General features: G+C 38.6%; 1 protein-coding gene and 1 long non-coding RNA gene across 2 annotated transcripts in view; one reads left to right on the top strand and one right to left on the bottom strand.

Moving 5' to 3' along the window:
• ODAD2 (outer dynein arm docking complex subunit 2) overlaps positions 1 to 13717 on the bottom strand; it is a 128942-nt gene that overhangs the window by 113361 nt on the left and 1864 nt on the right. The window contains exons 2-6 of the mRNA XM_037510160.2: positions 11621 to 11883; positions 7115 to 7272; positions 4249 to 4441; positions 3516 to 3622; positions 2904 to 3040 (exon numbers count right to left, since the gene is read on the bottom strand). Coding sequence (XP_037366057.1) covers positions 2904 to 3040; positions 3516 to 3622; positions 4249 to 4441; positions 7115 to 7272; positions 11621 to 11844 — 819 coding nt within the window. The 5' untranslated portion in view covers positions 11845 to 11883. The remainder of the gene's footprint in view (positions 1 to 2903; positions 3041 to 3515; positions 3623 to 4248; positions 4442 to 7114; positions 7273 to 11620; positions 11884 to 13717) is intronic.
• On the top strand, positions 64 to 2609 carry LOC119244385 (uncharacterized). Its single transcript, XR_005124991.2, has 3 exons — positions 64 to 428; positions 533 to 697; positions 1651 to 2609. It is a non-coding gene; the product is annotated as an uncharacterized LOC119244385 (long non-coding RNA).

Raw genomic sequence — 13717 nt, 5'->3', positions numbered from 1 at the left:
CTTCATCCCTCTAATATGAAAATACATTATGACTTCAATAGCCTCTGATGAAGTCATAAAAGGCCTCAAGATTAGAATCTCACCAGGAAAAGCCTATTTCTGTTTGTCACTCTCTGCTCGTGTTCTGTGTGTAGTATTATTGCTATAGGCTTATTTTCTAGGGTTATGATCCTTATGTAACCATCTGTCTCTCAATGTTCTAGAAGCTTCTGTAACTGTCCCTCTTCTTGTCAGTTCCCCTTCATTTCCCTTCCCTTTCCTTCCTCCACTATTCTCTCTTAACCCATTATATAATACTGCAATATTATATCAATGTGAGGTTTAAAACAGGTTCATCTTCTAGTCTTTTCTAGTCTGGTTTCAGGACAAGGACAAGACAGGATTCAAGGACAAAGACATTACAAGAATTTTGCTGCTCCTATGGACAGGTAAATAAGAGGTTAAAATCCTGATGACTCTAAGGCCTGAACACTTGCTGCCTTAAATTTCCTTAGTTCATTTCGTTTTTACCATGTCTGAGCTCTTTCCGCAGCTTATCAAGTTGGCTGCTATGGGAAGAAAAGGGAGTTGCAGACCCAGGAGGAAAGCATCAGATCTTGAGACCAGACAGGGTTGCACTGCAGCTGCAGACACAGTCTCCATGAGGTGTTTGCTTTGGAGATGCTGAGAGCCCTGCACAAGCACTGAGCTGCAGCTGGTGGGTGCTCACAACTAGCAGCAATAAAAGGACTTTCCCCAAGGCCACTCTCCTTGACAACTCGGGGAGTCTCATGCCCAGAGAGGCAGCCCCAGAGCTCCTTTTTCCTACTTTTTTTGCTAATCAGTTAACACTGACTCCTTCCCTGTCTTTACTCATGTCTGTGGAGTCCTCTTTTAAATCTTGACCAGAGGGTCTCAACAGACCTTTCTCAGCCTGGAAGGCAGAACCCCTCAGTCCATCCCTCTGATTTCCAGCGGGTGGAACAGTGCATAGTAGCTGGTTCACACCCAGCATATTCACTGGTGTTGTGGGAGGATGAAACAGACTAAGAGGCCCCAGCCCACTCATGCTGAGTTAGTTTCATGCTCCTTGCTTTTCATCTTTTTAACTGAGAGGAATACTTAGATGTTCCCGTGTATGGAGATCGATAGCTTTTAGCAGAAACAAAGGATCCTTGTCCCATTTATAAGGTCAAAGAAAATCATTCCTTTTCCTCATCTCTTAGCTCCTAATTGGAGATTTCACTTCCCTAAAGTATCAAAACAAACTAAAAGCAAAATCATAGTTAGGCTGTCTCTTTCCTCCATGCAGAAATATACTAAGAAAAACACCAAAGGCATGTCAGGAGTGATCTAGAAAGCAGCACCGGCATTCAGACCCCCACCCGAGTCAAGATGCAACAACTCTCCAAACACTCCCCTGTGGGTGGCTGGTGCCCCCTCAGGATCTGTGTCTGCCCTAAGAATTCTGGGGGTGAGTGCCAACACTTACACTGGCGATACCTACCGAGGACAGGGTATTGAAGAGACAGCTGAGCTCCTACCTAGGTTCAGTGAATAGGCGAGGCTAAAATTAAGTTTTTTAATCCAAATATGAAGGCGAGGTGCCATTTATCTCTGGACTCAAAGCCTACCGTCCACACTATGTTTTGTGTGTTTTTCCTTTGCCAGGTGAAGTTGGCTTCAGTCAGGAGAAAATGAGAGGATGTCTGGAAGAGGCAAAAAAGACACGCTCCCTCCTATTTGCCTAGTGTCCCGCTGAGTCACCACAGCAATGACCCTTCACCCCTGGCAGTGGCAGTTGCTTCCAGTAGCAACAGTTGGTTCCAATTTCCAAAGGGTTTTCCCCCACACTCCCAGAACTGGGTCCATCACAGCCTCTCAGAGACACCGTTATCAGCCCATCAGGCCTCCATCTTCCAAGGTCAAAGGCTCTGCTCTGCAAAGATGCTTCTCTGAGTTCCTGAGGACTCACGGGCAGTGTCCACTGTCCAGACATCTGGGCCCCAGATTCATAGACACCACCCAAGCTCTGAGTGGATCAACCAGCCTAGAAGAGACACTCCTAGGAGGTCTGGGTCCTATTCTGTGGGGGTCTCTCCACTGACATCTTAAGGTACCCTCACCACCTAGCAGTGCCCCTCCCCACACATCCAGGAGCTGCTTCAAGGGGCACTTCCTCCATGCTTCCACAGTTGGAAAACCCCACCTCATCCTCTTCCTGTTTGTCTCCTCAACTCTTAGTCACTGCTCCTGCTTTACCTTGGAGTTGCTGGTTTTTTCTTTTTGCCTTTTCTTTCCTATAATAATTACATAACAAATCAGTGAACTGATGATGTTAAAGACGCTTTCATTTTATTAAGTAGTAGAATGGGTCATTTCTTAGAAGACTGATGCAAGGACCTACAGCGGGGGATACTGGGCCTAGTTCTGGGATAGTTTTGGATTTGCCCAACAAACATAGCAAAGGGATCTGTCTGAATCCCACAGACAGAATAATTTTCTGTGGTAACTGGGATCCAATCCTGGAGACAGGCCTGTATTTGCCAAGACTGAGCTAAGTACCAAAGTCAATACTGGTGTTTTTTTTAAATTTTATTTTTTACATCATTGTTCATTTTTAAACAATATTTGCTTCCCCCTAATGGTACATATCAAAAAAACTAGCAACAACAAATGTTGGCAAGGATGTCGTGAAAAAGAAACTCTCCTACATTGCTGGTGGGAGTGCAAATTGGTGCAACCACTATAAAAAGCTGTCTGGAGGGTCCTCAGTCTACTAAAAATGGAGATACCACAGGACCCAGCAATTCCACTCCTAGAGATCTACCCAAAGGACACAAAATCATTGATCCAAAAGAATACCTGTACCCTTATGTTTATTGGAGCACTATTTACAATATTGCTTTTTAAAAAGTACTTACACCATTTAAAAATACTCCTTGTGAGCTACAAGTAACACACAATGTCTCAGCATCATGTGGTTTCACCAGCACATAACAAATGTCCCCATGAATCTGTCTCCAAGGTGGGGCTCGACATCCATTTGAAAATTCATAATCTGAAACCAATCATCAATCAATTAGAAGGAGCTTCTTAATCTAAACTTTTATAAAATATGTTTGCTTCAAAAAATGATCAAATCTTAAGTAATTTTATTAAATGTCTAATTCTAAAGTAGTTATGGAAGCATCTTGGGAATATAATTCGTTTTATAAACATAAAATGAATCTGAGAGGTCTCCCTGGTGGTGCAAGGGGTTAAGTACAGCACTGTGAAGCTATCCGCAGCCACTGCAGCACAAGTTCTATCCCTAGCCAGGGAGCTACCCACATGGCGCAGCAGACTTCTCCTGTCTCACCTACTGCTGCCTCAGAAGTGTATTTCAGTCAGTCTGCCTGTTCTGCTCCCCACTCTGTCTCTGGGGATTCCTCTAACTCCCCCACACCTCTGGCTTGTACCCCAGTTGTTGTATGCATGAATAAATAAATCTTTTTTAAAAGTAAAAAATAATATGAATCTGAGAAGATACAAACTTGAGGTATATTCGATTGATTCCAGAACGGTTTGCTCCCCTTTTCCTGAGCAACTCTGGAGCATTGCTATGTCATTTTTAACAGCTGATGGGTTTAAACGTATTTCTCTGCAATAAATATTTAGAAATTTATTTCAAGTACTTTAAGACAGAATCCTCAGAAAATACATGAAAACATTCAGGGGAATATCTTTTTTTGTAATTAAAATAGTAAAATTGTACACCAAACAATGAAACTAATTTTAGCCATGTTATTGTCTCTTAAGACTGTCAAAATATCAAGGAACTAGTGACTCAAGTTTAATGCAATACTGAATATGACTTAAAATATCATGGCTTAAATAGTCATTTCATTTCTTAATGATAATACTATATAATACTAGAAAAGACCAGGAAAAAAACACAAACAAGTTTTAAACCTTACAACACCACATAACATTTGCATTATAATTTAATGCCTTATCTATGAATCTTAGAAGACATTGAAAATAAAGAGGCCACTTAATGTCTTCAGAATTAGATGGAACCTCAGAATGTTTTAAACATGTCAACTGCAAATTTTAATTTTTAGAACTAGAAATACACATGATATACATGCAATACTCTAAAAAAAAATTTGCTCCAATAAAATGTTAAATCAATCATAATAACTACCATACTTTATTTTTGTGATATTTCTAAATTCTGAAAGCATTATTTGGATCAAATATTTAGAGTGTTTTTTAAAGACTCACAGTGAAATGTGTTTCAGAGAATGATTGAGGAGGTGCAGATCCAGTTGCTTAAGCAGCCTGGCAACCTTAATCTTAACCTCATTTTCAGGATTGTCATCTTTGGGAATTTTATCAAGATGATTTAATACAAATAAGTCTTCTTTCACTGCATTATAGTCCAAGCCCAGGATTTTTGCTATGGGATCTCTGTTAGCTGGCCAAAAAAGTAAATAAATTGAACTTATTACATCTATTACAAAAAACATAAAGATGAACATATCTTTGGAAACCCACTCACAAGTGTTTGTTGTATTAAGTTTGCTCTGATCGATCTGATTAGAATTACTGTCTACTTCTCAGATTCTTCTGTGTTTAGAAATTTTTTTTATAATTCTTGAGATGTTCTACCTTGTACTGTAATCTAACCTATACATCACATCTCCATAATAGGAGCCAAAACACACTGTTTAGTTGACTGTAAGCCATTGTTCAGAAAAGCCATTAATTAACATATTCAAAACTGACTTGAAGGCCTCCCTGGTGGCAAAAGGGGTTAAGCACAGCACTATGAAGCAATCTGCACCCTCTGCAGCACGAGTTCTAATCCCCTGCCTGCCTGGGAGCAACCCACATGGTGCAGCAGACCTCTCCTGTCTCACCCGCTGCTCCCCTCAGCAGTGTATTTCAGTCAATCTGCCTGTTCTGCTCCCCTCTCTGTCTCTGGTGAATCCTCTCACTCCCCCACACCTCTGACCTGTACCCCAGTTCCTGTATGCATAAATAAATAAATCTTTAAAAAAAATTTTAAAAATTGACTTGAAATACTGGCTTCCTTAGAAGAATCATTACTAGAACTCTGTGCACGCATGCCAGTGTCAGGGTTCACAAATGCTTTCTTTCCAAAACAGCACGATTTTCTCAGTCTACAGATCTCCTGCCAGTCTTTTCTACCTGTTCCTACTGCATATATTTTCAATTCCTTTGATGTTAGAGTTTGAGGAGCAAGTCTAAATAGTATTTACACATATACTAAAATTATAGCCAAAAACATAAGCGCCAACTCATGAGTAAAGCTGACATAGATATAAAGGTTGAACCTAGAGATGCTGAAAGCAAAATTTGGTAAAGGCAAAGAAAAATATATGTTTAAAAAATAAGGGAGAAAGGGGCAAAACCTTGTTTTCAAAGAGGAATTCAAATTAAGCTGAAAATATTGATGTAGTGTGACAGGGGGAAGAGAATGCCTATGGAAATAATTCAGAAAGTTTAACCTGATTAAAATAAAGGAGAGGGATGGCATTAAGACTGTGCCAGGAGAAAATACCAGAAAAGGCTCAGGGCCGAGGAAAGACTGCATGAGCGAGGTGTGAGTTTGAAAGGAGACCTAGATGTTTACTGAGCATCTCAACTTAGCAACCAGATATGGTTGCCATCTATAAAAATTTGTGAAAAGAGACACTATATGAATTTTAAGAAGAGACATTTGACTCTCAAATTGCCAAGTGCCATATAATCTGGACCTAAAACTAAGAGTTGTACCTAGAACCCTTCCAAAAGGGTAAAAGGAAGGATATACACATTTAGCCAATCTAGATATGACAGTTTATATATTAAGTTTACATATCAAGTTGAATTTAATGAACAATCATGCCTCCTCTTGTATTCTGCTTTACTCTCCAGATTTCATCCCTTCCTTTTAAAATTTTTTTATTTTTTTAAATTTTTTACATCATTGTTCATTTTTAAACAATATTTGCTTCCCCCGCCCCAGGGGTGGTCCCCATAGAGTTTCCTTCTCCAGTGCACCCAGTGGACACACCATCACCTCAGTCCCCTGTGCTCCTCCCTCTCTCCCTCTAATCCCTCTCCCGCCTCCTCCCCTGCAGGATGTCTCTGATTTATAATTGTCCATTTTTGCTTTGTTGTGTTTTGTACTGTTAATATTTTTTTACATTGATGTTTTATTTGGTTCCCCTATATTCCTGCTACAAGTGAAACCATCTGATATTTTTCTTTTTCCTTATTTCACTGAGCATAATTCCTTCTAGTTCCATCCACGTTGCTGCCTTCTTAAGAAGGTATTTTGATGTACAGGGAAGAATGGGCAAGAGATAAAAAGAGACTGCTGTCCTAAAAGTTCACATCTTTAAAAAAAATTTTTAAAAGACTATCTTCTCACCTCATTGCAACGGATGGAAGAGTGAGAAGAACTCAGGCACCTTATGCCTGGAACCCACCAGTCACAATTCCAGAGAAGCAAATGACATATATAACCTCATTACCTAGCTGTAGGTATTTCTACTTACAAGAAATATTTATAGCACAGTAATAACATGCAATCAAGTACATTCTTTTTCTGTATGATTAGACAATAATGAGAACAGTCTATATCCTTAATGAAGAGGAACTGTATTTCCCAAGAATGAATGTAAACTACTCAGAAGGCTGTGATGCCACAGTGAAATACAGCTGAGAAAAAAGCAAGATTATTATGGACTATTTCTGCTAAATGAACAGGCTACAATCACTTTAAGGGAAACAGATCCTCATCCATTATAGCAACATGTGTGGAGGGGGGAATCTATGCTGGTGCTTGTAATACCATTTTTTCTCCTGTCATGGACCTCAAAGGCTACAGGCCTCTTGTCATTCCAGAAGCTATGACAGTTCTAGAATCTTATTAATGGGAAAGCATCAGGCCTTCCATTTACAGTGAAAATTTGATATAGGGGCACAACATTTCAGCCGAGGAAATAAATAACATTTTTATGAAGTTGAACATATGACTTTTGAGGTTTTAGAACTTTTTCCAAGATATCATAACAAATTATTGCCCCTTGGATGTGTTTCTAGAAAGTTCACTCTCACCGTGGCGGGTAAATATTACCTTCAATACATGCTTGTGCTTCCTTCAGCTTTGTGTCTTTGGCAAAATATAAAAAGCGCGACAGCTGCCCAAAGGTCCTAATTTTAATTTGTGGTACAGAGAGAGAGAGCAAAGGCTGTCCGTTTTTATCAACTTCTTTTGAGTTGGCTGTTGTTTCACTAAAAAAAGGGGGGAAAAAACTCAAAAGTCTAAGTTACCTGTATATCAGAAGTTAAAGACATTTCATGAAATTATTCTTATATCTCATTATAAAATTTAAAAAGGCTGTAAATACCTCCTACTATAAGCTGCTCTATTTTTCTCTCTCATCCACATTCAGACTATTGGACCTCGAACTTATTAACAAACAGCATGCTTAACATGATATATCTAGGAAGAAAGTTTTTAGCAATTCCCAGAATATCTACATGATCTGAGTCCCACGTTTTGGTTTTGTTTTCCCAGTACTGCATTGGGCAGCTTTAAAAAATCATTGGTTCCTTAGAGCATTCATGTTTTGAGGATTTTTATTGTTATTTATATAATGTTTACACCACAATAACTAATGGCAGTGATGTGCACTGTGTCCAAAAAATGTACATTTTCTCTAAAATAAAGAACTTTTCTTGACTACTCTGTGTTTATGAACACAGACATACATGGACATAGACATATGTATGTGCATATATTTGACAGCCTAGATCCTCTCTGTGGATTGGTTACTCCCACTCCAAACCCCCTAATTTGGCTTACTTTGTGATAGTAATTAGCTTTTCTAGATGGCTTTTTCTGATGAGAAATTTATCAGAACTCTTTTTTGCATTTCTATCCATCTAATGATTTTTTTTTAGGTTAGTATACAGAAATATTAAGAAGTTTCTCTGGCAATGATATGTCTATAGATCTCCGTGATTACAGCATTAATTAAACTGTGTAGGTTTTTTTTATTACTCCCCCTCGTAAAATGGCCCACATCTTAAGAACTGAGCTAACATATTTTAATCTGTAACACAGATAATCAAATATGAAATTTTGCCAGTCCATCAGAAAAAAAAGTAACTTTGCCAGACTTGAGCTATCACCTAGCACCATTTCTCTAGAACAGAAACCAGAAGACAAAAACTGCGGGAGGCAGGGTAACAGCTCCCCACAAAATGCTTATGTTCTAATTTTGGACACCTGTGATTATGTTACCTTACATGGCAAAAGGAACTTGGCAGATGGATTAAGTCGTGGATCTAGAGATAGGGAGACTCGTCTGGAATATCCAATGTTATCCAGGGGATCCTTAAAGGCAGGAGTGGGCAGTCAGAGAAGGCGGTGAGATGGCAGAAACAGGTCTGAGTAATCAGAACCATGAGCCAAGGAATTCAGTGGCCTCGAGAAGCTGGGAAAGGCAAGAACAAATTTTCCTTCATCCGCATGAAGGAGAGCAGTCCTGCCAAAAGCTCTACCTGGGCTGGCTACTCCGCTAAGTGGATGATGATAGGACTAAGTTATAGGCTGACCCGATGCCAGCAATGTCGAGCTGCTTAACTTGCAACTCAAGGAGAGAAGGAGCAGAGCAGACGGGACAGGCGACATTTCACGTTCCTTCTACACGTTGAAGCCTATAACTCAGAAGAGCAAGAAGAAATAAAATGCCAGCTAGACAGAGGATAGTTCAGTTTCTGGCTTGACCATTTCTAACATCTGAATAAAGAGCTCTTGGGAAGAAAAATATTGTATCCACCCTGAGAGGGCCAGGAAGAAATGCACTGTAAATCCACGGACTGATCAAGAGGCTTTTAAAATGGAGTTAAGGGAGTTACAATACGCAGCTTATACTCGAAAGCAAGAGACCAGAAAAAAAGTCTCATTTCTTTAATTCCTGGTATCTAGCTTAGTGTCTAAACGTAGTCACTACTCTGTAAATGCATGTCTAACTCGACACATAGGATATAAGGCTACCCTTGAGAAACTAGTAATTCTCAGAGACAAAGACCAAAAAGCTTAATAACAAAACATATGGCCACTGATCTCAGTATCATGATTTAGAAATTTTACCAAAATGCGATAATAGTAATAACAAGGGTTGGGTCTAACTTGGAGGTCAGGTAACTCAGTCCTTCATGATACAAACACAAAACTAAGAACCAGAGAGGCATGAACTCTGAGTGAAGTGCATGTTACTGGGGGGAAGAGGGCCACGCTGGGGGTTTACAGCACATCATTCTCTCTCTCTCTCTCTCTCCCCCTCCCTATATATATTATATATATATATAGATAGATCTCTCTCTATATATATAATATATATATATCACTGAGACACAGCAAAGCAAGATTTGTAGCTAAAACACAGAATTAAAGCAGACATGATTCAAAAATCATAGCTCTACTAGAGGAGAGAAAAAGAAACATATTGACAATTTTACAAAGTGATTCTCAATGTTTATCCAATCACACATTTCCCAAATTTTTAGGATTTAGGTCTGTTCAAAGTCCACATGGATGTTCAAAGTAGGGAACTAAGAATCTCAAAGTTCTATGTATCACCAATGGATGGTGTCACCATTGAGTGGTGTCCTCAGATGTCGTTAGTCCATAGTGGATAGGGCTTCATTAGGAAGTGTTTCAGGATTATTATTATTAATCTCATCCTGTCTGATATGAGCAAAAGCAGTTGAAAATTGGGGGGTCCACAGCAAACACTGGGAGTGCAGTGCCCCAGAGACTGCACTCCCCACCAAAATAAATTAAAATTTAAAAATTCAATAGCTAGCGCATCTGGTCAAACAAAATATTCTCAGGTTTCAGCTGACTGACGGGGGAGAGAGAGAGATGCAGCCTAGTAAGTTATAGGCTTACTAAAATGAACCTGAGATATTTCTCCCCCAAAAAATGAACACAGAGAGATGATGACAAATGTTATTACAAGAGAAGAAGCTGCACAGTGAGAATGATTCTAAAGGGTAAAGAATGAGGCGTGCAGTGTGTGAGAAGTTCTGTGCCTACATATCCACTTCAAAACAATTGCAAAAAAGGAAAAACAGCTGATGAAATGAAAAGCCTTTTCAGTTTGTGACAAAAGGAGCAGTTTCCATGCTAGATGCCAATTAGCCTAATTCAGAAGGCCGAGCAAACTTTTGTTGACTGTTGCAGAGGGTACGTTTGGAGACATACATCCAGTGAGATGTGAGGCCACAAGTATAAATATATTCCCATAAACATCTTCAAAGATCAACAAAAGAGAGTAGCTTACCTATTCTGAACAGACTTTGAGCATAGATAAAATTGACTTGGTTTGGAACAAGAGGCCTGAGAAATTGTATATCCCCAAGAAGAATTTATCTATATTTTAAAACATCCACGGATAGTCTTATTTAATAGAAACACATGCAGAGACTCTAAGCTCAAATCCTTCAGAATCACTTGAGCCATCAGACCTAAATCCTGTGCGGAAGGAGGGCAGCTTCCCACACTTTAGGTAGGACTTACATTGTACATGGTTAGCAGCTGAGAAAGAAATGTGCAAAGAAGGGGACAGAAGGGGCTGTATTAATAACACATTCTTCTAGCCATTGAGGACATCTCTCTTGTTTACATCACTTGTTATGTTCTTTGAGGTAGCAAACAACCGAGTGCTATAAGTTGCTAAAAGTTCTCTGGTTTAGAGGGTAGACAAAGGGGTATGTATGGTCAAGACCCAGGTGTGAAAACATTTGGTATTTTCTATGATTACCAAGGTCTTAGCTGAATCCTTAGCTTAACCTGTACCTAGTTGGTATTCCTCAAGCCATCCAGGCAAGATTTCTCCCTTTGCAAATTTTTTTCAGGCCTCCCTGGTGGTGCAAGGGGTTAAGACACAACCTATGAAGCTATCAGCAGACACTGCAGCACTAGTTTGATGGTGCAGCAGAACTCTCCTGACTCTCCCACTGCTCCCTCAGCAGTGTATTTCAGTCAGTCTCTCTGTTCTGTTCCCCACTCTGTCTCTGGTGAATCCTCTCACCCCCCACACCTCTGGCCTATACCCCAGTTCTTGTATGCATAAATAAATAAATGTTTAAAAAAATTTTTTTTCATCCTTTGCAACATCCAAAGTACCAACCAACCAAAAGGTCAGAAACAAGAATAGATAGAAAACTGGTCTAAGGAAAAATAAATAAATTTATATACATTGATTATATAATTGTTTATCATGTATAATTATAACATAAATATATAAATGTTCATTTAAAATAAACATATGTGATCTATTTTAAATAAACATATGGAAGGTAATATGGCTGAGTAGCAAGGTTAGGCATAAGTCAACAGGACTTCATCTCCCACCAAAATAAATTTAAATTTAAAAATTCAGTAAATAGTGTGTTTGGTCAAATGAAACATTTTCAGATTTCACCTGATTGCCTCCATCTTGCAATTCTTGGTTCAGAGATATTCTGAAATTTATATAGGTTAAATGATTTGCCCAAAGTCCACACCCAATGAACAAAAATATGTATTACAAAGAAAGCCAATTCTAGAAGCATTTAGCTGGCTTACCTGACAACGTAACCTGATTCAAATACTGAAGGGTGCAAGTCTGTTTTCCATTCCAGTGGTTCCATAAAAACATATTTTGACTCCAGGGGATATTTATAGATAAAACTCTCCACAAACATAATAATTTCCTTCAATATCACTTCATTTAGAGGGGTAATTTCCAAGGCTCCAGTCCCACGTCCAGCAGCAGTCCACTGCGCTGACCTGGTCAGTGCCACACCCATGGGATCCGTCAATGTTCAGATCTGAGTTTAACACCCACACTACATCAGAGTAGAAAGAATTAGAGACAGACCTTTTCATTGGGACATTTTTCATAGTCAAGATTTTGAAGTATACTACCCAACCCACATTCTTCTTATTAATCTGAGAGGCTCATTTTGTTAGTTATCTAATTGCTCTTGCTGTTAGTTATCTAATTGCTCTTGAACCTTGCTGTGAAATATATTTTTTTCTGAAAATTATAGTACACATTGATAGTACATATTGATCCTATTAATGAGACTATCTGAACAATCCAAACATTGTACTCCCTGTTCACAATGTCCTGCCCAGAATATTTTATTGTCATTCACAACTTTCTTAAGAGCAAATGTAAGAGATGTGAGAACAAATGAGCATCTTTTTATCCTGTTTATCTAAATTGGTAATCAAAAACAGCATAGCGTTAATCTTTTAAACAAATTCAAATTAATTTTTTACCTCCTCTAAATCTCAAAAGTTCCCTTTGTCGAAACAGATAGTAATCTTTTAAAAAGAGAACATTATCAGCAACGTTAGTTAAATGAGCCAAATTAGGAAACAAGTTCTGACATGAATCCATAATGACTATTCAAAGCTGTTTTTTTTTTCCTTCCAGATAATCTGTACTTGATTGATTTCTCATTGGTAAACTATTCTCATTGATAATAACTGATCATTAAGTTCTTCCAGAATATTAGAATTGCTGTAAATGTTTCTTAAAATTTAGTTTTCCCTCCCATCGCTATTACAAAAACTCAGAAGTATCAAGATTCCCAATAAATGACTTGGAGGTTTTACTTTCTGTACTTTATTTAATCTTGAAATCCGGGACCAGGAACATCTAAGCTCGGTGATCCTCGAGGGGGCTGTACTGGCTGCTGGGAAGCAGTGCAGAAGGATTATACAGACATTTTATTATCAAAACAATAGCAAGGGGGATCCCTGGAGCTTAGCTATAAGGACCAAGAATGCCAGATGCCCTGAATATGCAGATCAGTCACCTAAGAGAAAGAATTTCTCTGTAATCTGCAGGCATCTACCAGGGGAAAAACTCCAGGTAAATAAAACCTGAGACTAGAACCTATTTCTACTTGAAAACCACAACACATTTTTTCCACAGTTTTAATAGATACTGCATTTTCTAGGATTGGCACCATCATATAAATTAAACTAAACATTGCCTTATAAGGAAATTTACCAAGGGCTCAGTATACTGGAAAATCAGAGCATTGACTAACAATGCTACTCACACAATTCAAGTTCAATGACCTATCTGTATCCCTCTGCATTTGCAGCAGGGCACTCAGGGGAGTCTACGCTAGGCTAGAGGATCTGACTACACCATCTATGTTCCAGTGTCATGGCACCTGGGCATTTAACTCCTGATGTTTTCTCACAATTTTTTTTCCATTTAATTTTTCTTTATTTTGCAGTTAGAGCACTATCACCACTTACTTCTATTCACATATGTAAGATTACCTATGATTTGATTTTAGCATAGTAAAGCAGGCATTACAAAATATAGGATCAGACAGCATTGAGAACAACTGATAGGTGTGTGCAGGCACGCACAGACCTTAAATAAAATGTACATAATTAGGGTACAAATATGTTCTGTGCAGTTGTTTTAGAATTCAAGTGTTTTCTATTTCAAGATTCCAAACACATAAGTAAACACGTGTTCACGTGTAACATTCTTGAGTTCTCCAGTATTATGAGAATATGAATAAATCATGAATAAATAGTTTGATCTTATACTGAAAGGCCTGGGTAGACCTATTTGTTTTTAACTGAACCCTAACGTGTTTTTGGCATATAAAACTATGTATGGTGTGGGCATCATTTACTTCTTGC

The sequence above is a fragment of the Talpa occidentalis genome, unplaced genomic scaffold (genome assembly GCF_014898055.3).
Source record: "Talpa occidentalis isolate TD23 unplaced genomic scaffold, MPIMG_talOcc4v2.1 talOcc4.14, whole genome shotgun sequence".
Classification (NCBI taxonomy): Eukaryota; Metazoa; Chordata; class Mammalia; order Eulipotyphla; family Talpidae; genus Talpa; species Talpa occidentalis.
Note: the sequence above shows the minus strand (reverse complement) of the source record. Positions and strands in the feature narration are given on the sequence as shown.